Raw genomic sequence first — 26,933 nt, 5'->3', positions numbered from 1 at the left:
ATTTACTACTACTGTATGTTCTAAGATAAATCTCCAACTGTGTCAGAACTATAGGATATAAACAAACTGCTCGTTGATGCATGGTTTTCTCCTCAGGAAACTCTTTTCCTTTCCATTCTTGCACTTTATATAAATGCCACAAACAGACTAACCAATCACGTTTTAACTAGCAACCTGTGTAAAATAAATTTGTGTGGGCAGTTCGCTTTGGGTGTCATTTAAATCACAGTTAAATGAGCCACCGATGGTTAAGCGCGTCATCAGAGGTGGTTCCCCCAACCGAAAGGTGAGAGAATTGCTGCTATACGCCCCCGTATCTTAGGGAATGCTATTATTCTTTTCTTTATGTGAGGAAGACTAAAGGGACCTCCTTTTCTTCTCTTTCAAATGTTTGCTCTCTAGTCTGGGACTCCAGTTCAAGGCTCCCCCTCCCCACCTTCTCTGGAGAGTTCAAGCGACATCTTCTGGCATTTCCCCTGGCCCCAAAAGTGCTTTTCCAAGAGGCAACTGGACTTTGTTTTTCCTTGAAGACGTTTCGCTTCTCATCCAAGAAAAAAAAAGTCCAGTTATCGCTTGGAAAGAAAAAGAAGCACTTTTGGGACAACCATGACCAATATGACTGAGAATCTCCATAGACTTTTCCTTTCGCTTTGCCTCGTGCAACCCGTTCCTTGCGGCGCCCCCTATCGGCGAATGGAAAGAGCAAGCCTTTGGTGGACCAGGCCCTTCGCTCCGTTTGTAGGCCTTGCCGGAACCCAACGGGTTTCCCGCGTAAACCGCTTCACTGTTTTCGTTCTCGCTCGCTCCTCCTCCTTTTCCTCGCCAGGTTATGAAACTATCGAGGAGGAATTTCGATAGGCACGTGCCCGAGTGGGGTTGCCTTATCCGGCGAGCCTCTGCATCGCTACAGGGGAACGTGCGAGCTAGGTCGCGAGACTCCAGGTGAGGGGTCTCCCTCCCCCCCCTTCCCCGCACGCTTGGCCATGCAATTGCTGTTTTCCTTCTAACTCCTCAGCCTGTCCCAGAGTCTCGTGCCTTGGCGAGAGGGCTTTGCTTGGCTCACGTAGCCTTTGCCTTGCAGCTGGGCGTCCTGCTAATGCTGATGATCAGCTTCCTTAAATCAGCTTTGGGTCTCTGAGTGGGCTTTGCGATTCTGAGTAGCCGGCCCTTGAGTATATATAGAAGAGGGAAGTTTCGAGTGCCTACACTTAAAAGTCTGGAGTAGGAGAGATGAAGTGTTCCGGCCGACTCTGCTCCTTGCTCGATGCCGATAGCAAAACATGCCTTTATTTGTGTGTGGAAATGTGCGGGGGGGAGGGGGAGGAGAGAAACTCTTCTCTGTATGAAGATTCCAAAGCTGCGTTTTAGCCTCACAACACTGAGGCAAGTTAGAGGAGCAGTATTGTAGCGAACTTGTCCTAAACCCAGGCAGGAATGCAGTCTAGATATCTCGGATTCAAACTCGATTCCTTAGCTGCCTAGGAGCCTTCATAAAGGTTCTCGCCTGTACGAAGAGCGATACTAGCATACATGAGGATGTGTAAATTATTCTGTGCTAAAAACAAACTATATTGTCACTAGAAGTCTTTTTCTGTTAAGAAAATACTACATGGTAGAGGAGGAGGTAATGTGATGTATCCGTTCAGTTTGTGATTGCTTTCTGAACTTTTTAAAATTTCAGCAGAACTTTATTATGTTGATGAATCTGACATGGAAAGGAAATACAAAAACCGCTGAGCGTGGTGATTACTGACAAACTTTAGGCTGTAGTTAGAAACGTTTCTGTAGCAAACCTAAATTACATATATCAATATGCTCCTGCTTTGTATGTACTATTATTGTCTGTACAACTTTTATAATCTTTAACATAAAACCCTGTATATATTGGCTATGGCTGATAGGTTTTGTAGTCTTGCACATTTAGTGTTTGCTGGGTTGAGGAAGGCTCATCTATTTTCTGAACTGAAGTGAGACACAGGATGAAGGTGGGACAATCTAGTTATATACTAAGAGAAAAATGGCAATTATAAGACTGAGGAGAATCTAGAGCTCCTTACTTGCATACATTTGAATCTGGGCTAGGATAATTAGATGCTGTGTGTTTAAATTTTAATAGATTGTCAAGGCAGAATTATGCTTTAAATTGATTATTTGCTTTTCAGTCTTTAAGAAAAAAACTACAAGTGGGTGTAAAGGCTAAGCTAGTAAAGCTGGAGATTAGATAGAAATAAGGGCCATTAAAGACAGTGCGGTTTACTTTTAAGTAAAAATTGCATTTGTAATTCAGAGTAAAAGACTGAAGCAAATGTCTTCTACTTTATCCGTTTTAATGTATGTAAAGCTGCACCATAATTAGATGGGGGATTTAATGAAAAGTTATCTAGTACTATTTTCCTCTAGTATAGAACAAGAACAATTTGCAGATAAATGGCAGATAAGAGACTTTCTTTGGAATACCTTTAGAGATTGCCACAAGTTGAAAAATTGGCATAGATTGGTCAGGGCCTGAATATGATGTATGTTGGAAGGCCATATAAGCAGTCTTGAGTTTCAGGATGGAAGAAATACTGAATATAAATATAATTTAAAAAGTTTTAAGAATGTGTAGTAGCAGAGAATCTTGACTTCAAAAAGATCAAATCCTTTGTTTTCTGACTCCTCCCAACACATTGTTTTTTCAGTAGAACAAAATGGGTTCTAGGAAGCAGTCAAAAAATGAGCATCTGAATCCACGTGAACATCAATCAGAAAAAGTGTCAAAATCATCTGGAAAAAGGAAGCGAGACTATGGAGAACTAGATAATGGGCTACAAGCAAAAAAACTATTTGTGAAGAAAACCAAACTGCAAAAAATTGGTAACCCGTGCCATAGCCTTTTTTTAATATCAGGGACTGCAAAAATGGCCATGTGAATGACTTAGTAATGATTTGGCAAACTGAAATTCATCATATTGAGGTAAATAATGTATTGATTATTGAGTTGCTGCCCTGTCCAGGACTTGCTGCTTCTAATTTGCTTGAGAGGTATATTTATTTTATCGATATCATTTTTATTCTATATCTTACAAATTTGAACTAGTTCTTCAGAAAGTACTTCTAGGGTGAATGAAAACAATTCAAGTAGCTGATGGATTGGTGATTTTTGGGAGAGCTAGAGGTGGCAATTTTTCAGATAAGATAGTATAATTCTTTTTTCCTGTCTTTGAGGCTGTCTTCATTTATAAAAACATTTTAGTAATATTTTTTTCCTACTGTGTCCACACATTCATCTTATATCCAGCTATTGCAGGGATGTCAAACTGCTGGCCCGTGGGCCGGTTGCATCATATGGAGGCTGCACCTACCCCAGCTCTGGCAATGCAAAAAAAGTTGTGATATATCACAACACGTCACGTAACATGGCAAGTTTGACACCCGTGAGCTATTGGGTCAGAAAAGTCCATAGTTCTGCCACCATAAAATACTGTTTTCTTTCTTAAGCTTGCAGGATTCAGAGACAGCCTCAAGATGTGTAAATGCTTTTGAGCACTGTCAAAAGTGGCAACCAGTAGTAGGTGGGCATTTCCTTTCTCAGTCTTCTGAGAAAGACTGCTGATATTCCGCTGTTGTCTCCCCGAAAAAATAGAGCAGCTCTGTGATTTATATTTCTCAGAATTTCATAATAGCAGACTGCTTGAAGGAGTACAAATGCTTTAATTGTAGGGCAAAGTTGAAATAATAGAATGAAGCCACCCTTTCCCAAATAGCCTCCAGAACAGAATAGAGAAGAATTTGTTGCCTATGTAAAAAAGAGAAAGGAAGGGAAAATAAATCTTAAATAAAAATACTCTAGTAATTTACCTCCCTTGTTGGATTTGGTATATTGACTCCAACATATTATTTTCAAAATTGGGTGAAGGAGCCCAAGAAGAAGTCTAGATTATGAAAGATAGAAGCATATAGCTGGCTTTTCTCTTTATATTTCTTTTCCAGCAATGTAATTGGCATATGATTCTTTCCCCTACTTGGTGAAATGCAGAAGAGGGAGGACTAGAGAAATCAACTAATCACTTTGCACGTGAAAATTAGGATAACTTCTTTGTCAGTGAGTCAGACCAGATGAAACAGAGGCAGGGTAGGGATGGGGCAGCAGATTTCATGCCAGTGTACTTTTCTTGTTGATTCAAGTATGGGTGGCACTAATTCAGCAGCAGCCTAGCTGTTTAGGTGATTTTATTTAATGACCTCTATCTTTTTTTACTTTATGTATACATGTTAAAACAAAATAGTTTAGCAATTTAGATAACATACCTAACCACAGACAAGCTAACTAACTTACTTTAACCTAGCCTGTTGTGCAAGGTCAGCTTGTATTGTTAGTTTATAGTTCAGTATATTGTGCCAATCCAGAAAATTGGGTTGAGTTAAATGAATTGCAGATCGATCTTTATGTGCTTCTCTTTCAATGCTTTGTTTGCTTAGCTTAAGTGTGGCATCATCTGCCATCTAGATCCAAACAGAAGTTTTAACATCCGTAAGTTACCTTACGATCTCCTGACAAAGAAAGGAGAAAAATGTGTGTTAGGTGGGGATGGGGAATATTCCAGCTGTAGCATCTTTGCTGGTCCCAACAGATTTACATTATCATAATCAATTGTGTCCTATCAAGTTGTTGCCTCCAACAACAGTGAAGGGAGTAAAATAAAGAGAGGAGGAAGAAATGACCTCAGTCAGTTTTTCTTTATCCCATGTGTTGTGGCTTTAACAATGAAGCCACTTTTTATTGCTAAAACATTTTAAAATGTCTTAGAAACTAGCTAGGTAGTCCATGTAAAGATGAGTGAGGTATCATTCAACTTGAACCTTTTTTTAAAAAAGTTCTTTGTGCCACTCCAAAATTAGGTTCATATGTTTATGAACTTACAGAGTCTCAGTTGATTAGAGATAATTTATTTCCTGCCCTCCGCTGTGCATTCTAAATCACATTCAGTGTGAGTATTCTCTTGATAACCCTAACCTCTGAAAAGCTTGTGGGTGAAATGGTCCCTACCCCCAGTCTGTGGGAGTTCTGACATAATTCTGCTTCCCAGTTTCTGTGCTAATTCAGCCTTTTTTTTTTCCTTATAAACCATAACATCTGAGAGCCCTTTCCCCAAAACCAGAGAAAGGAAAGCACAGTTTAAATATCATGTTTATACTCTAATTGGTCACTGGAGATTGGAGTGCTGATGGTTTATATATTCATAGCATTTCAAAGTTAATGGGGTTAAGTTAATGGTTGTAGAATAACCTTTCTTGAATAAACTGCTTTCAAGGCTCTAGATACTGTTATTTAGAATAATGTGTGAATAATGGCAATGTGCTCCTGTTTAGGACCCAAACCTATTCTGGCTGTAGTAGATATTTAGAAATCAGCATTTCACAGTACCACCCACCCACAATCCTCTGAGCCAATTCAGAGCTATATCACAATCAATGGCATGGAGTCATTGAGACATCAGGTAGAACAAGGATAGATGCACAGATTTGCATTTAAAGTAGAACAAGGATTTGATGTACCTGCATCCAAAAAAAGTGCAATGTAAAATTGTCCATGACAATACTAATAATCTTCAAAGCAATAGGATATACAACATCTGACAATTTGTTAAATTAAATAACAAAGAAGCAGATCAAATGAAACCATTAAAATACATTTGTGTGTAGAAGCAAAGGGCAGTGAGAAAAATTATCTACCAAAGGAGTTTATAGGATACAAACAGGGCTCAGCATCACTCTTTACTTTCACTCATTCAATAAAACTTTTCATTATTTATTTTTCACATTAATGAGTATACCCATTTTCACCTCCTTTCTCTGGGATCAGTTCCAATTGGTGATGATGGGGGGGGGGTGATTTCATCCCCCTCCCTGACCTGTACTGTGTGGGATGCCTGCAGAATTTGGTGCTTTGTCCACTCCTATTCAATATTTACATGAGGCCACTGACTGACCTCATCAATTACCACAGGTTGAGGTATCATCAGTATTTTCCTGGTGAATTAAGCAATGCTGAGGATATCTTATCTCAGTGCCTGGAGGGTGTGAGGGTCTGGATAAAGAACACAGGTTGCAGTTGAACCCTGGCAATACTGAGTGGCTTTGGGTTTTTGGATATATTACTTTTAGAACTATGCCTTCTTTGGTGATGGATGAGATTGAACTGCCCAACAGACCTAGGAGTTTTTCTAGACTCCTACTCAAGAACAACTGACAGTCATGAATGAGAGAGCCTTTGCATCCATTCCCAGATTGGGAGGCTCTGCTTATGATCATTCATTCATGTGGGACTACTGTAATGTGCTCCACAGAGGGCTTCCCTTGAAAAGTATCCAGTAGCTTCAGCTGGTGCAAAATGCCATGATGTCGGCAGTTATGTATACCTCTAGAATGTTAAATGTTACACTTCTGCTCCACCAGCTGCATTGGCTGCTGGTTTGCTTCTGGATCCAATTCAAAGTGCTGTTTTGACCTTTAAAGCCCTTCATGGCATTGGTCCGGGTTATTTGAGTGACTGCTTCTCCTTGATTACATCTGCTCATCCATCAGGTCTGACAAAAGAGGTATGCTACAGTCCCGTCTGCTAGGCAGCTACCTTTAGTGCGACCCAGGCAGTGGGCCTTTTCTGCCATGGTGCCCGCCCTATGGAACATCCTCCTCCCCCACTCCAAAATGAGGCTGGCTCCATCCCTGTTGATTTTCCAAAAGTTCCTCAAAACCTGCTTATGCTATCAGGCAGGGGGGCCCTAAGGACCAGCAGGGTATTGAGGTGACTCCATTGTTGTTGACAGCTGCTGCCTTTTCTGAACCTTTAATTCTGATTTTTATTTTTTTTCTGCATAATTTTTTTCTATCTTATTTTTTATAGTATATTATTGTACATTGTCCAGAATTATTTTTGGTGAGTTGTGCGACTATATAAATTTGATTAATAGATAAATAAAAGTATCTAGAGATTAAATGTAAAAAGTAGAGCTAAGTATGAAAACAAACAAACAAAAGTCAAACCTCTACAGCTGAATTGCTCAGCAAAATTCTCTCTAGGCAACTGTCTCTTAGGCTTTTTCATGAAGCGTCAGCAGATATGTTTGTTAAAACCACACTGCTGGAAACTCCATGCATTTTATGTAAGCTATAGAACAAACTGGAATATTCTGTTTCAGAAGGAATTTAAAAGTGCAATGGTATTATATCCTGTTTTTATGTTTTTGGGTCTCTCTCTCTCTCTCTCTCTCTCTCTCTCTCTCTCTCTCTCTCTCTCTCTCTCTCTCTCTCTCTCTCTCTCTATATATATATATATATATATATATATATATGTTTGTCAGAAGATGTTTAATTTCGCATCGCAGCTTGATGACTGTGCTCAATATTTGCCTTTATCTGAGGAGTTTTCCAGAAGAAACTCTGCTAGTATAAACTGACTGTTGTTCTGCTCTAAGTTACAAGGGATTGCACTTGGTATTTCACACAATTAGGATATATACTTGTCCTAGTGAATGTGACATAAGTGAGTAAAAAAGTTCCAGTTCATCTTCACAAACAAATAATAGGGGTTTTTTGTTTTGTTTTCTTGCTTTAATAAGGTTTAACATTTTTAATTTTTATGGGAATCCTGGCTTGAAAATTTTACTAAAAAGAGCTGGTCAAATTGGATGGAGATCAGCCCTGAATACTTTTTAATATTTTATTAATTGTGAAGAGCTGGAATAAATGATAATTAGATGTGCAGATCATTGAAAATTAGGATAACTTATACCTCAGAAGACAGAAATAAAGTTCTAAATTATGTTGATGTGTTAAAAAATTGACTGAAAGTAAAATGATAATTAACAAACAAAAGCGAAGTTCTTCAATTATGAAACAAACATCCCAAATACTCATAGATTAGGAAAATATCTGACTTGGTAACGCTGCTGGAAAAAATATTCTTGAATAAATTGCAATTGAATGTAAGTCCTCAATGTGATATGGCTAAGAAAAACACAAATACAATAAAATTGTACATTATTCTGTTTTGCTCACAACATCTTAAGTTGGACACATCTTAAGTGTCCATCTTTAAGAAGCATTCAGAGATATTAGAACACATTCAAAGAAGTGCATTGAGGATGATTCACGGATTAGAAATTTAAGTACATAAAGAGTGATTGAAGGAGGTGGGTATATTTAGCCTTAGGAAAAGATGACTATGTGGGGATATAGTAACACGCTGAAGAAATATGAAAGAATTTCATACAAAAAGCCAAGACCTGTTTTTTGATCATACCAGACTGCAGAATTTCTAACTGATCTAAAGCAATCCATCCTTAATTTTGTGGCCAGTCAGACATAATCTACAGTTTTAAAACTGTAGGTTGAAAGAAACCCAAAGTTCAGATGTGACAAAAGTCTGCAATGCAGAATTATAGTTCATAAACATTTCTAAATTAGAGTTAGTAAAAAAATAACTATTTTTAGATATGGAGTTATCTTAAATATTGATATGCCAAGGCTTAATCTAGCAGTCCTCTAATGAAAGAATTGAATGTAATTTTCAGTAAAAAGCATAGAATACACACACACACGGCTTTGTAATACTTAGCAGAAAAACAACTGATACAGAAGTCAAGTCATTATTTAAAATTGGTTTCATTCTCTGGTGAAACAACTTCCAAAATCGCTGAGCTATGTAACATTGCCACTGGATAATAAAGGACCGATCTAATCTGACTATAACATTTTAGCTGTTTTTAATAGAAATTATTGATTTTAGCAATCAAAATATTAATGTACCGACAAAAAAGCATACATAACTTTTTCTGAGTATAATATTCACAGTAAATTTAATATTTACCTTCCATTGATATTCCCATTTTGCATACTAAGTGTCCTGCTTAATTTCTGTATCTGTTTAATCATGCAACTTTTGACTTTTTCATTTTCTAAATCATTTCGGTAATCATACATACACACACAAGCTCCAATAAATTTTTGAGTTCTGTGCTATGTCACACTAATCATACCACCTTATTTTCATAGTTCCTTTGGAATGATACTACTTATAATTATGCGTTTTTGACTATTCCAAAGAGAATCTTAAAGACTTAATGAAGTTTAAATCTTGCTTTCTATATAAATTATTTCTTTACCGATAAAATAGTTAGCATATTTGCCTTCAGGAAAAATAGTAGTTTGGTATTAGGACAAGAGATAATAAACTAGGGCCTATTTTTCTTTTAAGTTTGCCCCCTGTTTTTAATAGAGTATAATTGAATAGCCTGTTACGCAATTAACATTTCTTTTTGTAGCAGACCTGGATTTGTGCAAGCCTCTTGAAAGTTCTGCTTCTTCCGTAGAAATATTCAACTACATGGTATTACTCAATCTGTGATCAAGTTTAATAACTTGATAGTACAGGTAGTTCTCAACTTACAACAGTTTATTTAGTGACCCTTTGAAGTTACAACAAGCACTGAAAAAGTGCCTTATGACCGTTTTTCACACTTGCAGCATCCCCATAGTCATGTGATCAAGGTTCAGATGCTTGGCAATTGCCTCATATTTATGATGGTTGCAGTGTCCCGGGGTCATGTGATCCCCTTTTGCGACCTTCTGACAAGCAAAGTCAATGGGGAAGCCAGATTCACCTAATAGCCATGTAACTACCTCAACAACTGCAGTGATTCACTTAACAACTGTGGCAAGAAAGGTTGTAAATTGGAGCAAATTTCACTTAACAAATGTCTCACTGAGCAACAATTGTGGTCATAGGTCGAGCACTACCTATATAACTTAAAGTTTGGTGTAGTTTGTTATTTTCCATATTGTAGAATCCTAAATTTAGTTCTTTGCCTTTTTCAAATCAAATTATGCTACTCCTTTGCTTTAGAACTCATTCAGTATTTTTTCTTCAATTCTTATTGAAGTTGTTATGAGGTACTTTAATGTATATTACTTGCAATGTATCTCAAACGTCTCTCTAGTATTTTTCATTTAGTTTGCTATTTTCAGTGCTGTGAGTTCTAGCGATAGGCAGAAAAAAGAGGAAGTTCAAAGGATTGCTTTTCTTGCCTTTAATAAGTGAGATCTGTTTTTCATCCATGACCTTGAAGTGGGCTTCAATACCTCAGGTGCCTTGCAAGTGGAGGACTGGTGTTTTTATGTCTCCATTAATGGCATTGAACTTTCAGTAGGCTATGCATATTTTGCAGATTCATTAGTTTCTTGTTCCAGAAAAAAATGCCGCACAGTCTATTTTATAGCATTTCTTCTGGAAATGGGTAGATGTTTCCCATTGTGGAAATCCTACTGTAGCCCATCTCCCAGTTCTTAAGGTTCCTCCTTTCCAACTGAAGGGAAGGAGCCATGAAGCCTAATTGCTCTTCTTTCACTGCTTGCTTGCTGCTCTCAGTGCTAAACCACCACCACCACCCCACCCCACCACCCCGCCCTGGGCCATAGCAATTCATTTCTTTTGGGTGGGGAGAGAGGAATGTTGCTTTTTTCCTCACTGTGGAACCAAACAAAGTAGGATATCAGTCAACTGTTGGTTTCAGTGCTCCCTCTCTGGCAAGCTAGAGAGAGTGCAGACCAGCTCAGAAATAAGTAAGAAAATGCACTTGCAGTACTGTGCATTGGTACAAACTTATTGCTAATAGTGTATGTATGCGTGTATGTGTGTGGAGCATATGGAAGCAGCTTCACTTTGATTTTCTGTGCATTGGCTTCCTGGCAGAGCAGATAAAGAAGTTGTCCTGTGCTATTCTCTTCTTTAAAAAAAACTTCCAGTGTTGGAGCATTCACAGCTTCTGGTGGCAGGTTGTTCCACTGATTAATTGATCTAACTGTCAGGAAATTTCTCCTTAGTTCTACGTTGCTTCTCTCTTTGGTTGATTTCCATCCATTGCTTCTTGTCCTGCCTTCAGATGCTTTGGACAATAGGTTGAACCCCTCTTCTTTGTGGCAGCCCTTGAGATATTGGAACACTGCTTTCATGTCACCCCTAGTCCTTCTCTTCATTAAACTAGACATACTCAATTCCAGCAACCGTTCCTTATATGCTTTAGCCTCTAGTCCCCTAATCATCTTTGTTGCTCTTCCCGGTACTCTCTAGAGTCTCAACATCTTTTTTACATTGTGGTGACCAAAACTGGATGCAGTATTTCAAGTGTGGCCTTACCAAGGCATTGTAAAGTGGTATTAACATTTCATGTGATCTTGATTCTATCCCTCTGTTAATGCAGCCAGCACTGTGTTGGTTTTTTTGGCAGCTGCAGCACATTGCTGGCTCATACTTTAAATGATTGTCCATTAAGACTCTGAGATCTCTCACACAATTACTACCATTGAGCAAGGTACCACCTAAATTTTTTTCATTTGTTTTTGGGAATTGGGAATTCTCTGTCAAACCTTTATTTATTTATACAATTTAGAGCTTTCCCAACTCATTATAAGTCTGGGTGGTTTGTTTATATTTAAAAATCAAGAAACAATAAAGAACCAAACATAGATTATGGGTACAGAAGACAGACTAACAATCCTATAGTGGCTCAATTTTTTAAAACTAAAAATAGTTTTGATTTTCAAACAGACATACATAAAATAAAAATAAACAATTCCCCATTCACAAAAACAAATGAAAAAAAATATGACTACTGTATATCCCAAGTTCACTTGATTTAGTAAGCATTTCAGAAGAAAAATTAAGCTTTCAGTGCTGACTCAACCTGTCTAAGATTTTTTTCCAAAAGGAAACATAATGTGACATTTTCTGATTATAGAACCTTTATTTTTTTCAAAAATTGCTAAATCACATCTCTGAAATCCAGTCCTTCATATCAGAAATTATAGTATTTTCCCATCTCCTAAAGATTATTCTTTTTTTTTTTTTGCTGTTATGACAGTATGAAAAAACTATCTTTATTCCAAACTTAATAACTTCCACCTAGTCGGTATATAATTCAGTACAATATGTCTGTTTTCTCAATAATTCTGTCAATTTACTGTATAACATTATTTCTAAAGGGGTGTAAGGAAGAAATTCACTCTAGCAGGTATCAATAATTCCCTCCCTGAAGATCAAAATTCCTCAATTCCCTCAATTTGCTAGTGGAATAAAAAAATAATAGTTAACTGAATACTGCCATCCCCATTTAACATTCTGTGAATTTTTTTTCTGCCATTACTATTTAAGAAAAATTGTTTATGCCTTACCCTGTGCATTCTTAAAATATTAAACATCTGCTTTTTACTAGATCTTTACACGGTCTACTAGCCATTTTAGATTTTTTGTATCAGTATGTTGATGAAACGTTGTATGTTTACATCTACCAATGCATTAAATAATCATTTTTTATTTCTGTCTTCCTCCCTAACTGTATTAAATTTAGATCTGGTTGGTAGTCCTAAATGTGTAAGTAAAACAAAAACAAAAAACTGAGGTCTTCCTATACTAACTAAGCAAGTAATCAGATATACCCATTTTTGTTGTTTGGGGACAGGACAAGCTTGTTTTGGCTCCATGGTTCGAAATTCAAGAGTTGCCTTCCATCCATGGGAAATGCAAAAGAATATTGTCCACTATATTTATCAAAATATGGTGGGTGGCACTATTGGACCACAGCTTAAGAAGGTAAAGGTTACAAAATTCAAAAACACTGAAAGTCAATGTTGTTATAATTGGTATGTTTTGTCCTGAGGAATCTTTTTCCAAAGAAATTACTTTACATTGTTGGAAAATTTTCAGACAAGTAGCCAATAACTTTCCAGTTCTTTTCTCTCTGTTTTTCAATACTCAGTGTTTCATTTGTTTTAAATATATACTGTTTACAAAGCTTGTGATTGGTCCAACTGCAACTTAGTAAATCTAAAAAGATAATATGTTTCTTTACTCTGTTTTAGGGCATATATTTTCCATTTCTTTAACTTCTAATTTAACTGCTCTGTGTTGCAATTGTAGATCTTTTTCTGCCAGGAGATAATAGACTGTTACCTTACCATGAATAATAGATGCTTTAAATATATCCTGAATGATTCCAAAATTAACTGAACTTTTATTTATTGAAAAAAACTATATATTTATTATGAATCTTCCAGGGCAAAGTATTAAAATAGTAACTCTGATAATTGAAATATTTTTATCCAAATTCAATTTTTGTCCAAATTCTAATTATGCACCCAAATTAATATGGGTGCATAATTAGAAACTGTACAATAAACTGTTGAACCTGATTATTATCTGAGTTTACACATTTAAGTAGTCTTCACTATGTCCACTGAATTGAATCCCCAGATGATATTCAACAGATGTTTAACTTCCAGTTTATTTTTTCCAAACTAATAATGGATCAAGAATTAAATAGACCATAGTTATGTTTATCAGCCTGAAATCCGAGATTAGTAAAACCAACATTAGTAATTTTGTAAAATATTCAGGTTTATCTTTGGTTGAACCATAAACGTATATAACAGAAATAATTCAACTGAATATTTTCAGAGTTGAACTGTTGCTGTTTTATAACCAGCAGATAGTACTTTAAAGTACCAGGAACTGGATGCCTCATCTTTCTCTGAAGCACGTTCTCTGGAATAGTTTCTGTAATTTTTTTAAATCACGTTTTAAAATTACACAGCTCTTTATGATTAAAATCTTTTTCCTTTTTGTCTGCCGTGACTCAGATTCAATTCAGGGTTGCTGCGGCCACAATACTAACCACTATGCTATCCTGGAACTAATGATCTCTGTATTTGATGACTAAAATTGCATAGTCACCAAATTTTTTGTTCAACTATAAAATTAGAAATTTTCACTAAAATTGCTACTTCCTCGCAGATTTTAAATTTCCAGTTATTTAATTGACTTAATCCCTTCTTTGCTAAAAAGATTTTTTTTCTCATTCAGAGCATTATATATTACATGTAAAAGAATCCACCCTCATCAATTTTAATGTATTAAAAATCTTTTTCCTTTTGAATATGCTTCTCAGCTATTTAATGTTCCATGACTCAAATATACTTGTCATTTTAAAAAAATACAGAAGTGTATGTGAAGTGATGACTGGATTAGCTCCAGGTCTGAATTGCAAATAACAATAACCAGCATTAAAAAAATGAACCTTCTTAAACATAGTATGATTCATTACTACTGGAAAAAAACATCTTGTTAATAGATAATTTATTAAAAACAATTGTTTATTCAACAATTTGAATCAGGAGGAAAAGAAAAGGAACCCAATGCATCTAAGAAATATAATATTAAAACCATTGCCAAAACTAAGAAGAATACTATAAAATAACTAATTAAAATAAAAATAACATACAGTTAAAATAAAACCATTAAAAAGCATTTTGGATATTTGGAAAGCCAGTGAAGACATGCCAGGCATTCAGACACTATATAATTGATTGGCCCATCAACTCTCCAAATCAATTAATTATCTCTGAATGGACTGGAGTGGTAGTCAGCATGAGTAACCATTTCTTGTTTAAAATAATTAGTAGCCATTTCTAAAACAAAAAAATTAATCATGCCTATCCAATCTAATACATTGTAGGATATACAAGATTGTAAAGACAGATGTGACATACATTAGACTTGCTTAGTACAGGAGTTCCCAACCAGGGGTGCGAGACAATATTCCAGGAGATGCAAAAACTTGGGTTTTCAAAATTATAGTGTATATTCATAATTCGTTGCTGTTATTTTGAACTTTTGTAAGGGGTGCGAGAATATATCAGAAGTGTTCTAAGGGGTGCAGGGTATAGAAAAGGTTGGGAGCCGCTGGCTTAGTAGATTCAACCTAGTCTGAAATAGATTCAAACAAATTTTTATAGCATCTCTTCAAGTCTCTTGTGCTCTGGGTAAGAGAATTTGAGTAGCATTTTTTTTCTGTTTTTTTTTATCTTGGATATGATCCAAGGTATCTTAGCAAGTGCCAGATAATTATAATTACAATGGCACTTAAAACTTTGTGAACCCTTTTGAATGTTCAATAATTTTGCATAATAAATATGACCTAAACATGACATTATCTGTTTTCCATTAAAATTAGACAGAGAGTACCCAATTAAAACCAAATGAGTAAAAAAAAAACATTACATTTGCTCATTTATTTATTGAGGAAAATGAATCCAAAGATACAATTAGGCAATTACACAATTGTTCCTCTCAACTGCACATATGTATAAAAGACTGCCTGCATGCAGCTGGGGCTTGGATCTCACTCTCTTACTGTCTTTGCAACAGTGTCTCCAGGTGCCCTTTGTACGTTCTCTCTACTTGTACCGTCTGTTCCGAACAGCAAGTCCATTTGACAGAAGAATTACAGCTTTGGAATGGCATCCAATGCACCCCAGCACGGTGGCTGTGGGCTCCAAAGGAGGAGACATCATCTTGTGGAATTACGAAGTGCTCAATAAAACATGTTTTATTAAAGGGGTAAGTTGAAGCAGTAAGTGTTGTTTAGCATTAACATGCTGATGAGAGCCGTGAGTTATAATTAAATTGTTTTTGAAGAATCAGGGCTGTTTGTCTCCTTACTTTGAAAGAATGGAAAAGAGGTAGGAGGGATGTCTCAACATTGGATAATTATGATTTTAAAGTGGGAAATCTGTAATCTTTTTGGATCTAATTTTATTTTACTTTCATGGTCCATACACGTAACTAACCAAGGGGTTGAATTTGTTGGCCCAAATTCTCTCTTCCAACTCAGTTCTCTGAATGAATGGGAGATACCCTGTAAAAGCAGTGAGATTTTTCATTTCCTTTGTAAAGATGTTGCTTTAATGTGAAACCTTGTATCAACTGTGGTCATCTATAGACTGAGGTTTACGGTTGTAATAGTTCTATAGTATATTTTGATGTCTGGATTGGATTAGGGGGAAAAATGTTAAATGTTCCTAGATCTTTTATGTGAGCATCTGTTTGTATTATTTGGATATATATTTGCATGTGAAGACGAGAGCATTGCAGTCTTGTAATACTTGAAAAAAATAAAATATTAAAACTGAACCTATGCACTAAAATATAAATCTAATGTTAAATCTAAGAATATAAATCTAATCTACTTCAAACAAGTAAGAGAAGATAATCAAATAAAAATTGAACTTCTCATGTACCCAGCATGTTATTGCTCCTGAAGAAGCCTTCCTGACCTTATTTCTGTCTTATATTTTTATACTCCAAGATTTCTAACTTCTCTGGCATATTTCATCGATTATATTTTCTCTTCATTATTTTTTACTGCTTACTGTAGACTTTTTCTTAGTCTAATTTTTAAGAAAAAAAATCAGCACTCAATATAATACAGTGATTCTGAGAGGAAGCTGTGCTCTTGCCATGATGCAGATTATGTCAAAGTTAGCAATTGATGTTATTTTTCCAGTAACAGTTGTTTTAATATATGTGGCATTGGCCAGAAGAGCTGAAAATCCTTCTCACGTGAGGCTTTTTGCTTTGATACAGCTTGATAAACATGAATGCTATCTTTTGGGAAATGTAGTTGTATATTTATGTTACTGACACTAATCAGATAATATGATAATTTTTTTTCCTTTCTGATTTTTGAGTGGCTTTGTGTTTTATCCATTTCTTTTAACTATAGATTGGAGCTGGAGGGGCTATCACAGGAATGAAGTTTAATCCTTTTAATCCAAGTGAGCTATATACATCATCAGTTGCTGGAACTACTGCCTTGCAAGATTTTAATGGCAATACAATCCGGGTCATGGCCAATACCGATGACTGGGAGTAAGATGCAATCTACTTCTTTCAGCTTTTTTATTAGAAGGCAGCATAACCATAAGGGAACAGTTTAAGATTGGAATATTTTTCATTGTGCCACTCAGCATTTGGGTGACTTATGTTCCTGAGTCATTTTTTAGAGTGCTTATTTTTCTAGTTCAGAAAGTACCTGTAAGGAGCTAGGTGAAAAGATGAGACAAACTACTGAGTAAAACAGTTTGAGAAACCTCATAGTTGAAAATCAGTATAAAATAACAAAATGAAAACTGACCAGCAGATGAGATTTTCCTTGGTAAAGAGATTTGCTTAAAACATGTAAGATTTAGATGCTATAAAATATTACAGTGTGAGTTTTTGTAATATTTGTAGCTATGTAATGCTGTACTGTTGAAAGAGAGGTCTTTAATAGCAATAGCACCTAGACCAGCGGTTCTCAACCTGTGGGTTGCGACCCTTTTGGGGGTCGAATGACGCTTTCACAGGGGTTGCCTAAGACCATCGGAAAACACATATTTCCGATGGTCTAAGGAACCAAGAACCGCTCCTCTATCTGGCCACCACCCTCCTCTGCTGGCTCCTCCGCCTCCAGGGCACCCTTCTCCAACAGCGCCTGCTCCTGTCGCCGTAGCACCATCGCACGTGTCCCCAATGTTGCCCCGGGCTGGCTCAGCTGCGTGGATGGCCAGGCTGAGTCGAACACCCAAGATTTAGGATTTGCCCTTTCTCTAATTCTGGCTTTCCAAGAGATAGTAAAAAGTATTCTCTGGCCCTCTCAGATGTGAACAGAGCCTCTTTTATACACCACAAATCAATGCTTGGCTGCCCTGTTAAGCCATCCAAGCAGAAAATTGTCTTCAGCCAGACAAACAATGGCTTATTTAGAGGAAATTTATTGAAGGCTGCCACTGGGCTGCTCCGCCGCTGCCGCTGCTGTTGGCTGAACTGAGCTGCAGCGCCAAGCCGGTCCCCACGCCTCCTGGTTGCCTGGCTGCGCTCCGTCCCCAGCCACCCTCTGCATGTGCCGGAGTCTCCCCTGTGCCGCCCGGCCCGCCTCCCTCACCGTTGGAGGCCGCCTTGGCCCTCTGCCGCCTGGCGCAGCCTTGAGGCTGGCGGGCAGGAGTGGCTCCTTCCCAGCTTGCCGGGCTCCGGGCCTCGGAAGTGGCCAGGGGGCGGGGAAGAGGGTGAGGCGGCGGTGATGCCCGGATGTGCGTCGGAGACCAGTTGGCTGGGCTGGGAGAGGAAAAGTAGCGCCTTTCGAGCGGGAGCTGGCACTCTGGCTGCACCCCTCTCATGTGCGACGAGTCGGGGAAGGGTTGTGGCGGTGAAGGGCTGCGCGGCATGGAAAGGGGCTCCCGCGACCCCACCGCTACGATGGCGCTCAGGAGGCTGGAGGGGCAAGCAGGTCCCGGGGGGGTCCAGCTGGGAGAGGGCAAGAGGTGCTGGGATGAGGATGGAGGGCTCCAGGTTGGTGGGCGCGAGAGGGCGGCTGGCAGCTCCGAGGCGCGCGGATCCTCCGCGCCGCTTCCAAGGCCCCGGAGGTGCCACCGCTTGGCTCTCCCCCAGGCTGTGGGAGAGTGGGGAATGCTGGGAGTTGCAGTTCATCACCATCTGGAAAAACATGACTCTCCAAAGATCGATCAATTCTTTCTTCCTTCCTTCCATCCATCCACCTCCTTCCCCTTCAATATCTCCTTCCTTCCTTCCTTCCCCCTTCAATCTCCTTCCTTCTCCATCTCCTTCCTTTCCCCTTCTATCTTCCTTCTTTCCTTCCATCTCCATCCCTTCCATCTCTCTCTCCTTCCTTCCTTCCTTCCTTCCTTCTAATATATGGTAAATGCTTTAAGCATGAGTTTAATTTTTCCACATGATGCCTATAAAGATGTACATCATAGCCTTTGACTTTTATTACATGATTCTGTGAGGTATATGCTAAAGCTTTCGTATGTTTTTGGTATGAACACTTCTTGGTAAATAACTCCAGCCAATCCCATATCAAAATAAGGTTCTTCAGACTCAATTCAGTTGTGACTCTATCAATTTTTAAGTCCTTCTTTTTGGTTTTCTTTGACTGACATTTCTATTCGTTATAAAATATAACTGTTATTTCTGTTTTAGTTTCTGGTATTGCAGTGTTGATGTATCTGCAACTCGTCGGACTGTAGTAACAGGAGATAATGTAGGGAATGTGATTTTGTTTAGTACTGAAGGTGAACAGGTTTGTATATTTTCTTTTTTCCTTAACAAAATAAAGTTAAGGATTTTAGAACTATTTAGTTTGTTTCAGCATTTTTTAATTTGCCTAATAATATTCCATCAAAACTTGATGGAACGTCTTCTAAAACAGTGTCTTAAAGACTCTATGATATTGCATTGAGCTGCTATGTGCAGTCCAGTCATAATTTGGCATCTCATAAACAAGATGTGTTTCTCTTCTGCTAGGCAATCCTTTATTGCAATAAATGACACACATTCTTCCCATGCTTGTTTTACTCAATCTGGGTGACTGATAGGTAGTGAGAGGCCCTGTTCATGTGAGTCAGTGGGTGGGCATAAAATAAATAGATAAATGAATGAATGAGCAGACTTAAGTTTTCAATAGGATTGGGTGGATTCTTGCCTCTGACTGCATTATCTCTAGCTTCATTACTGAGGCATTGTAGATTGTTCATATAGTAATACATACTGGGAGAGGCATCATATCAACAGTAGAACAACTAAAGATGGGTTTTAATTTGCCATCACAACAAGCCAGGAACGAAGGCCATCCCTTAAAAATATTTATTAACATAGTGGGATGTGAGGATGAGTTTTCTCTGCCTAATATCCAAAGACCAGATTCTTGTGCTCTACAATAGCAAAATATTTATCTTCTCTTATATCCACTGTAGATATGGAATTTGAAGCTGCACAAAAAGAAAGTAACTCACGTGGAGTTTAATTCTCACTGTGATTGGCTGCTGGCTACAGCCTCTGTAGATCAGACAGTCAAAATCTGGGATCTGAGAAATCTTAAGGATAAATCAAGTTGTCTTCATGTACTTCAGCATGATAAAGCTGTCAACGCAGGTGAGAGAAAAAAAATATCAATGTCCTATGGCTTTTGTTCATCTTCTATCCACGGTGCCACTTATTTTTCTTTGCATTTACAATTAACCCTGTATAGATTATAAATTTCAAAGGATTGTTGGATAAAAAGGAAGTAACGGTAAAATTCAGCATTTGATTTTTATCTGAACTGATCATTATATTATACTTTGTTATTTAGAACAGATCCCCTTGTTGCATTGTCTGTTTTTATACTCTAAAAAAATTACTCAGGATATTAATAGTTATATTAATGAAATACATATGTTTTATAATACTAAGAATATGGAAATATACTCTACTACTTGAACCTTTAGGAAATACTATAATAATTTCTTGGAAACTATATTTTTAGCCTGGTGCAGCACTATGACTTACATTTTTTTTAATGTGTTTTTCTGCAGCTTATTTCAGCCCAACAGATGGTGCTAAGCTACTGAGTACAGATCAGCACAATGAAATCCGGGTTTATTCTTCTTCGGATTGGTCCAAACCACAGCATTCAATTTCACATCCTCATAGACAGTTCCAGCATCTCACACCTATCAAGGTGACAGGAATATTAATTAAGAATCATTTCTGATGGAAGCATGTTTTTTAAAACGCCAACTTACAATTCCCCTATAGAAATTGGAAATGTGATTGTCAAACAGGGACATTCATCTAGTTATCCAGAAAAGGGATATCAAAGTTACAAAAAAGTGCAATCTGTTTGCTGCATGCAGCACACCACCATCCCTTTTGTGGCTTCTAGAGCTCTGTCAGAATAAATGGGGTCCAAAATGTCTTTTTTTTTTTAACATTAGGGGAATTGTGGAGGTTTTTAAATAGAGCTTTGAAAATGCTTAAGGCAGCTGTTTCATCCTTTAAAATCTCCTTTCTAAAGGACCCAGGACTTACTTGGTGTGTGTGTGTCCTTCAACATGAAAAGCTGATGGAGTCCTTGAGCCAAAAGAAATTGTGTTGGTGACCTGTGTCATAGATTTTTTTCATGTTATTTTACTGCAAATGTGTGCAGCAGCATACTGCACAACTTTTGTGTCATTAAAAGAAGCCAGTGTAGTGCAAACCAAATAAGTGGTAAAGAATTAACAGTTCTTTAATTAATTAACAATCAGATTTTTTTTTCTCCTATTCAATTCTGTCTAATTCCCAGAGACTGCATGGCCAAATTCCTGCAGTTTTCTTGGCAAGATTTTTCAGAAGTGGTTTATCATTGCCTCCTTCCTAAGGCTGAAAGAAAGTGATCAGCCCAAGGCCTCCCACTTGGCTCTGTGCCTAAGGTGGGTCTAGAACCCATAGTCTCCTGATTCCTAGCCTAATACCTTGTCACTACAGGCTCTCTAATCTTAGGATATTATTATTATTATTATTATTATTTATGAGACTTAGATACCGCTTTAAGTGCAAGCACTCTCTAAGCGGTGTACACCAGTAAGCAATGTATATATATATATATATTTACATTGCCCCCAACAATCTGGGTCCTCATTTTACCTACCCCGGAAGGATGGAAGGCTGAGTCAACCTTGAGCCGGTGAGATTTGAACCGCTGACCTGCTGAACACAGTCAGCTAAAGTGGCCTGCAGTACTGCACTCTAACTGCTGCGCCACCTCGGCTCTTTTAAGATAGATATAAGCAGTGTTTTTTTTCTAAAAAAAAAAAAAAGGGTGCCGGAACTCACACACATCATACAACTCGCCTCACCTACCCTACAAGGTTCCAGCCAAAAAAGGTGCTGGAACTCCGTTCTGGGCGTTCTATGAGAAAAAAAGCCCTGGATATAAGTATTTCCAACTAAAATACATACTAGCTTTAGGTAGAGTACTACATAAAGTAAGAATTTATATTCAAGCTCCAGGTGTAGTACTAATAAAAATCAATTGGAAGTCTGCTTTTACAACATGATGCAGAAGCTGAATCTGAGTCCCAGCATTTGAAAAAGTTAAAAAGTAGTTCCATTACTGTGCGCTAGCTGTAAAATTTTATCAGTGATTTTGCTCACTCGTGTCTTCTGTATTGTAGGCAACATGGCATCCTCGTTATGATCTCATTGTGGTTGGTCGTTATCCAGACCCTAAGTTCCCAGGGTACACCGCAGATGAGCTGAGAACTGTTGACATATTTGATGGAAACAGTGGAGAGATGGTGTGCCAACTACATGATCCAAATGCATCGGGCATTTTCTCGGTGAGTGTTGAGACCTAATTTAAAGTTAGCTGTTATGCTCTCACAGGATCTGGGATTCAAAAAAAAAAAAAAGAAAAAAGAAAGGAATGAGAATAAATTCCTCACTTACCTACATGTTATCATTAATACCTATTATACATTAGTACAGTGTTTCTCAACCTTGACAATTTTAAGGCATGTGGACTTCAACTCCCAGAATTCCACAGCCAGCATTGCTTGCTGTGGAATTCTGGGAGTTGAAGTCCACATGCCTTAAAATTGTCAAGGTTGAGAAACACTGCACTAGTAGTAGATAGAATAATGTATCTAAGGTTGGCTTCTTGCTTGCTTCTTAGACTATTTTTTTAAGATGGATAGGTGGAAATCTATAGCCTTCTAGGCATTACTGAATTATAGCTTTCAGCAACCCAAGCTAGCATGGCTGGTGATATGTGGCGTAAGCAGTGTCTAGAGTTCCCAGATCCCTTATTCTTACCTTAAAAGACCCAGTGGAAACTTATCAGAAGATTATGGATAACTTTAGTGCTGTCCATGTAATTGTGTTCTGAGAATGGTTTCTAGTTGAAAGCTTCATTGGCTTTTGAGGTAGAAGAAATGTTTTAGTTTCTGTTTCCAGAGATTTATGCTTTCAAATTAGATTTCAAAATGAAATGAACTGGGATTCCCAGTGAGTTTCTCGAATGAACTTTGAGGGCAAGGACTTCCTTTATCTCTGGCACGAGCCAGGGTGCTGAAACAGATAGAATAGCCGGGGAATAGGGCAGGAAAGAGGTCTTCCTATTCAGTGCTCTGCTGACTTGTTCAGAATTTTTCCACAACCATTGTTGGGCTTTTCTGTACTGTTCAGAATGTTCTGGTTTCTGTTTTGCTTGATAAGTAGACAGCTGACAAGCTTACAATGCATTATTGTGTGTATATTTGCAGCTCAATAAGTTTAACCCCATGGGCGACACCTTGGCTTCAGGAATGGGTAAGCAAGCAGTTTAATCTTTCATATTTAGTGTAGTGGCTTGCATTCTTCCCAGACCATTTGAATTGAAACATTTGCAGTATAGGCTTAAAACTCTCTATTTGTAACTTTACCGTATGTTTAATTACGTTTAAATATTTTTACCGCTTAGCAAGCAATAGCTGAAAATAATAAAGGAGTAATGCTTTAATATTGTAAAAGGGTGTGCTCAAAATAGGAAATGTGTTGAACCTGCAATAAAATAGTACATTCTGGAGGTTCCATTGGCCTCCTTGGTTTGACTACAGATTGACAGAAACAAAAACTAGAATATTTTGGATGTTCTTAGTTTCAGTTTAAATAAAAACTGGAAGGATCCTGAAGGGATTTTATGAGGTAAGTAAGGAAAGGTTTGATGTTGCTCCCTTTTTTTTCTCTGACATCACCTATGGGCTGCCCTGCGAACTCCTGATCTTAGTCTGTATATATTGTTGGCCTTTACTTCTTCTCCTCCTCCCCCAAATCTCTTTTGCCCAGAAAAGTTGCAATTTGGTTTATATTTTGAACAATCCAGCTCTATTTCACCTGAAACACACTTATTTTTGTTTGAGCATCGACCAGCTAATACCAGCTCTGTTCCAGCCATATATCGGTTTATCCAGGATAATGTTTTAAGCATCCCTGATTAAGTAGCTTTAATTCTACATTGACATATAGCATGAAAAAGAGTTGTTGAACTCTTAAACAGGTTTTTTTAAACAGGTTTTTTTTAAAAAAACCTCCCATAGTTGTTTCAGCTACCTGAAGATGGTAGCAAATAACATAAAATAATGTTCAGTGCTCCTTTTGGCTGGAGATCTTGCTTTTCTTATATCATTAAAAATTTAATAAGTAAAAAAAAAATGGGGCATACATTCAAAGGCACCGTGTTCCATGGATTGTCGTGAATCAAGAGGGTTTTGATTATTTGTTGGGGGGTGGGTTTTTTTCTTGGTCTAATGGTTGTACCCAGCCACAGCTCATCTTCAAAAACTAAGAAGTATCCATCAGAAAATTACATAGCTCAGCTGGAAAGTTTTTTTTAAAAAAAACCCATAATATGTCCATGTTAAACCACTTTTATATTATTGCCAAAAAATTTGGATACATCCACCTAGTTTCTAGGAGTTACTTATCTAGGAAACAGAGAACTGCTGCCATCTGTTGACCTTTCAGATAATAATGTTTTAAGAAGGAAGGAGAAAATAAATTTTGAAATTGAAGCATTTTCTTGAAACAAGAAAAAAAAATCCAGTTTAATTACTTTAGGTCAAAAGATTTTTACACAATTGGGAATCTTTCCCCATAATTGATCCTAGAAAATATAAGGCCAGTACTCACAAGGAATTTGTTTTTAAAATAAGACAATAAAAGTGAACCAAATAGAAAAAAATGAGACTGAACTTTAATCTTCGTTACTTAAAAGTACTATTCTTTGCTATGTTGGGCAAGATAAATTATACATGATCTTCAGTTATCTAATTGTTGGAATCATATTCCTCTAAAATCTCTTTGCAGACTTGGCACCAAACACCAGTTTTAAAAACTGAGCCATGTCTGAGCTCCTGGCATAAAAGTTACGTGGTTGAATTCCTAAGAGTGTGATTCTGTTTTTTTGACAGGCTTTAATATTCTGATATGGGACCGAGAAGTGATGATAAGTAAGAAACAGGAGGATCTCATGCAAGCTATGAAAGAGCAGAACATTGGGCTTAAGAATGTACTCCACCAAAGAGGACAGAGGCAAAGACAATCAAACACGGAAACAAACAAATTCAGAACTAAACTGCTCAGTGTTGAATTTGAGGACACTAAAACAAAGGGTAAAGAATACACAGTGTACACTAAGAGAAGAAAGAACCCGGAGGACTCATGAGTCAGGCTTGTGTCACTAGTGTTTGCTTGGAACCAAGTTAGTGCTGCTGACATAACTTGCAACGTTGACTTCAGAAGAAGGAAGCCCTTTACAGTAGACCATCTTCTTTGATGATGGAAATTGTGTTGCAGAACTGAGTCATCCATTATTATCCAAGGCTTAAGGCATATATATATATATTTATACACACATGTCCTTAAATGAGCTAAAAAACCCCACATTCTGTTGTGTGTACCTGAAGGCTTTTAATTGTTTAAGACAAAGCACAGTGCACAAAGGTATGCTAACAATCCAGATTGCAGTATATTTTGGGAACTGGCTCTTTTCTTTTTATAATATATTGAAAACAATCTTATGCTTGTCCTATGCTCACTAAAAATAAGAGCATTTATGTTTTAAGGAGCAACATAATTTGTGTGTTCTCAGACACACGTATTTGTAATTTTGTGAGATTTGTAAAACTAAAAGATATATAGAGGTACAAAGAAGGCAACTAGCTATAGGTACCTTTGCAACGATTATTCTTTTGATTCACTTAACTGTTCTTTTGTTCAAAAATAATATGTTTAATAAGGTTTTGTATCAGAAATTATTTTGTTATATAGAGAAGCTAACATGCTAGGACATAAGCCTGCTCAAAGAATAGGTCTGAGAAGCTTAATAAAAATTGAATAAATGATCAGAGTCTTATTTTGGGGAGTTGTGCTCCATTCATCTTAACTTGTCCCTTCATTTTCTTTTATAAGCTTGATACTGCTTTTTTTTTAAAAGAAGGATTTCAAGATATGAATTCTATACAATATATAAATGTAATATTGTATACATAGAGGGAAATAGAGCTCTTTATTAGCTTTGAAGGCCTGTTAGAAAGACGTTAATTTTTATGCGGTATAATTTAATCATTGAGTTGGAAGTAACAATAAAGGTCATCTAATACAGGGCTTTTCAATCTTTTCACCAATTGTGTCACTTATAGAATATGGCAACATTCGAGTACCACCAGTCACCTAGCAAAGTGTCAAAAACTTGATGACCAAAAAAACCCGGAAAAAAGTGATTAAAGTACAGGTAGTTCTTGACTTACAACAGTTTGCTTAGTGACTGTTCAAAGTTAAAACGGCACTGCAAAAAGTGACTTATGACCATTTTTCACATTTATGACCGTTGCAGCATCCCCAGGGTCATGTGATTTACATTTTGATGCTTGACAATTGACTCACATTTATGATGGTCACATTGTTCCGGGGTCATGTGATCAGCTTTTGCAATTTTCTGACAAGCAAAGTTAGTGGGGAAACCAGATTCACTTAACAACCGTGTTACTAATTTAACAACTGCAGTGATTCGCTTAACAACTGTGGCAAGAAGTCATAAAATGGGGCAAAGCTCATTTAACAAATTTCTCTCCCACCCCTTTTATATCCAAGTTCCCTCCCTCCTTCCCTGACTATTTCCTCCCTCCCTCCCTTGCTTTTTTTTTAAACTGCCAGAGGCTCCGGGAAGAGGTGGCAACAGGCAGGCAGTGATGGGCAAAGGCTTGCCCTCCCCCATCATTGCCTCTGCATGGCTTGGCTCAGCTCACCTCTCCCAGACCTGCACATGTATTTGTGTGTGTGCGAGCATGCGTGCCAGTATCAGTGCTGCTTTCCAGGTGATCGGCGCTTCTGGGCTCAGCAGACACGCCGGGATCAGTGCTGCTTTCCAGCTGATTGGCGCTTCTGGGTTCAGCAGAAGCGCCAGGATCAACCCCGAGCTACAGCTGGAGCCTGGCGCTGATCCTGGCACTTCCACTGAGCCCTGACAGCCCCGAAGAAGAGCTGATCAGCTGGAAAGCGGCACTGATTCTGGCGCTTCCGCTGAGCCCTGACAGCCCTGCAGCTCCAGCCATCTCTCACTCAGGCTTGTGTGATGCTGTGCCGGTCCAGCTCATTCCCCTCCCCCACTACTTTTCTAGGATGGTCACATACCACCTGCCAGGTGCCAATGTACCACAGGTGGTATGCGTACCACCGGTTGAAAAGCCCTGTACTAGAGCATCTCTTAACAGTTTACCAT

The 26,933-nt window shown here is 37.8% G+C and overlaps 1 protein-coding gene across 6 annotated transcripts; it reads left to right on the top strand.

Annotated features, from left to right (window-relative positions):
• Positions 1 to 133: 133 nt before the first annotated feature.
• DDB2 (damage specific DNA binding protein 2) lies at positions 134 to 25,819 on the top strand. Of its 6 annotated transcripts, none has more exons than XM_039358021.1 (11): positions 134 to 286; positions 2,682 to 2,856; positions 12,498 to 12,628; positions 15,242 to 15,433; positions 16,599 to 16,744; positions 18,854 to 18,953; positions 19,627 to 19,804; positions 20,227 to 20,372; positions 21,850 to 22,014; positions 22,939 to 22,984; positions 24,625 to 25,819. In XM_039358021.1, the coding sequence occupies exons 2-11, from the start codon at positions 2,691 to 2,693 to the stop codon at positions 24,876 to 24,878; spliced, it is 1,524 nt and encodes a 507-aa protein (XP_039213955.1). In that variant the 5' UTR covers positions 134 to 286; positions 2,682 to 2,690; the 3' UTR covers positions 24,879 to 25,819. The 6 variants fall into 6 exon arrangements, with proteins under 6 accessions (XP_039213955.1, XP_039213949.1, XP_039213938.1 ...); XM_039358015.1 differs by lacking the exon at positions 134 to 286 and adding an exon at positions 676 to 942 and having other exon boundaries at positions 2,685 to 2,856; XM_039358004.1 differs by lacking the exon at positions 134 to 286 and adding an exon at positions 677 to 942.
• The last annotated feature ends 1,114 nt before the right edge of the window (positions 25,820 to 26,933 follow it).

This window comes from Crotalus tigris, unplaced genomic scaffold (genome assembly GCF_016545835.1).
Source record: "Crotalus tigris isolate CLP2741 ecotype Arizona unplaced genomic scaffold, ASM1654583v1 scf7180000017576.4783729, whole genome shotgun sequence".
Lineage (NCBI taxonomy): Eukaryota > Metazoa > Chordata > Lepidosauria > Squamata > Viperidae > Crotalus > Crotalus tigris.
Note: the sequence above shows the minus strand (reverse complement) of the source record. Positions and strands in the feature narration are given on the sequence as shown.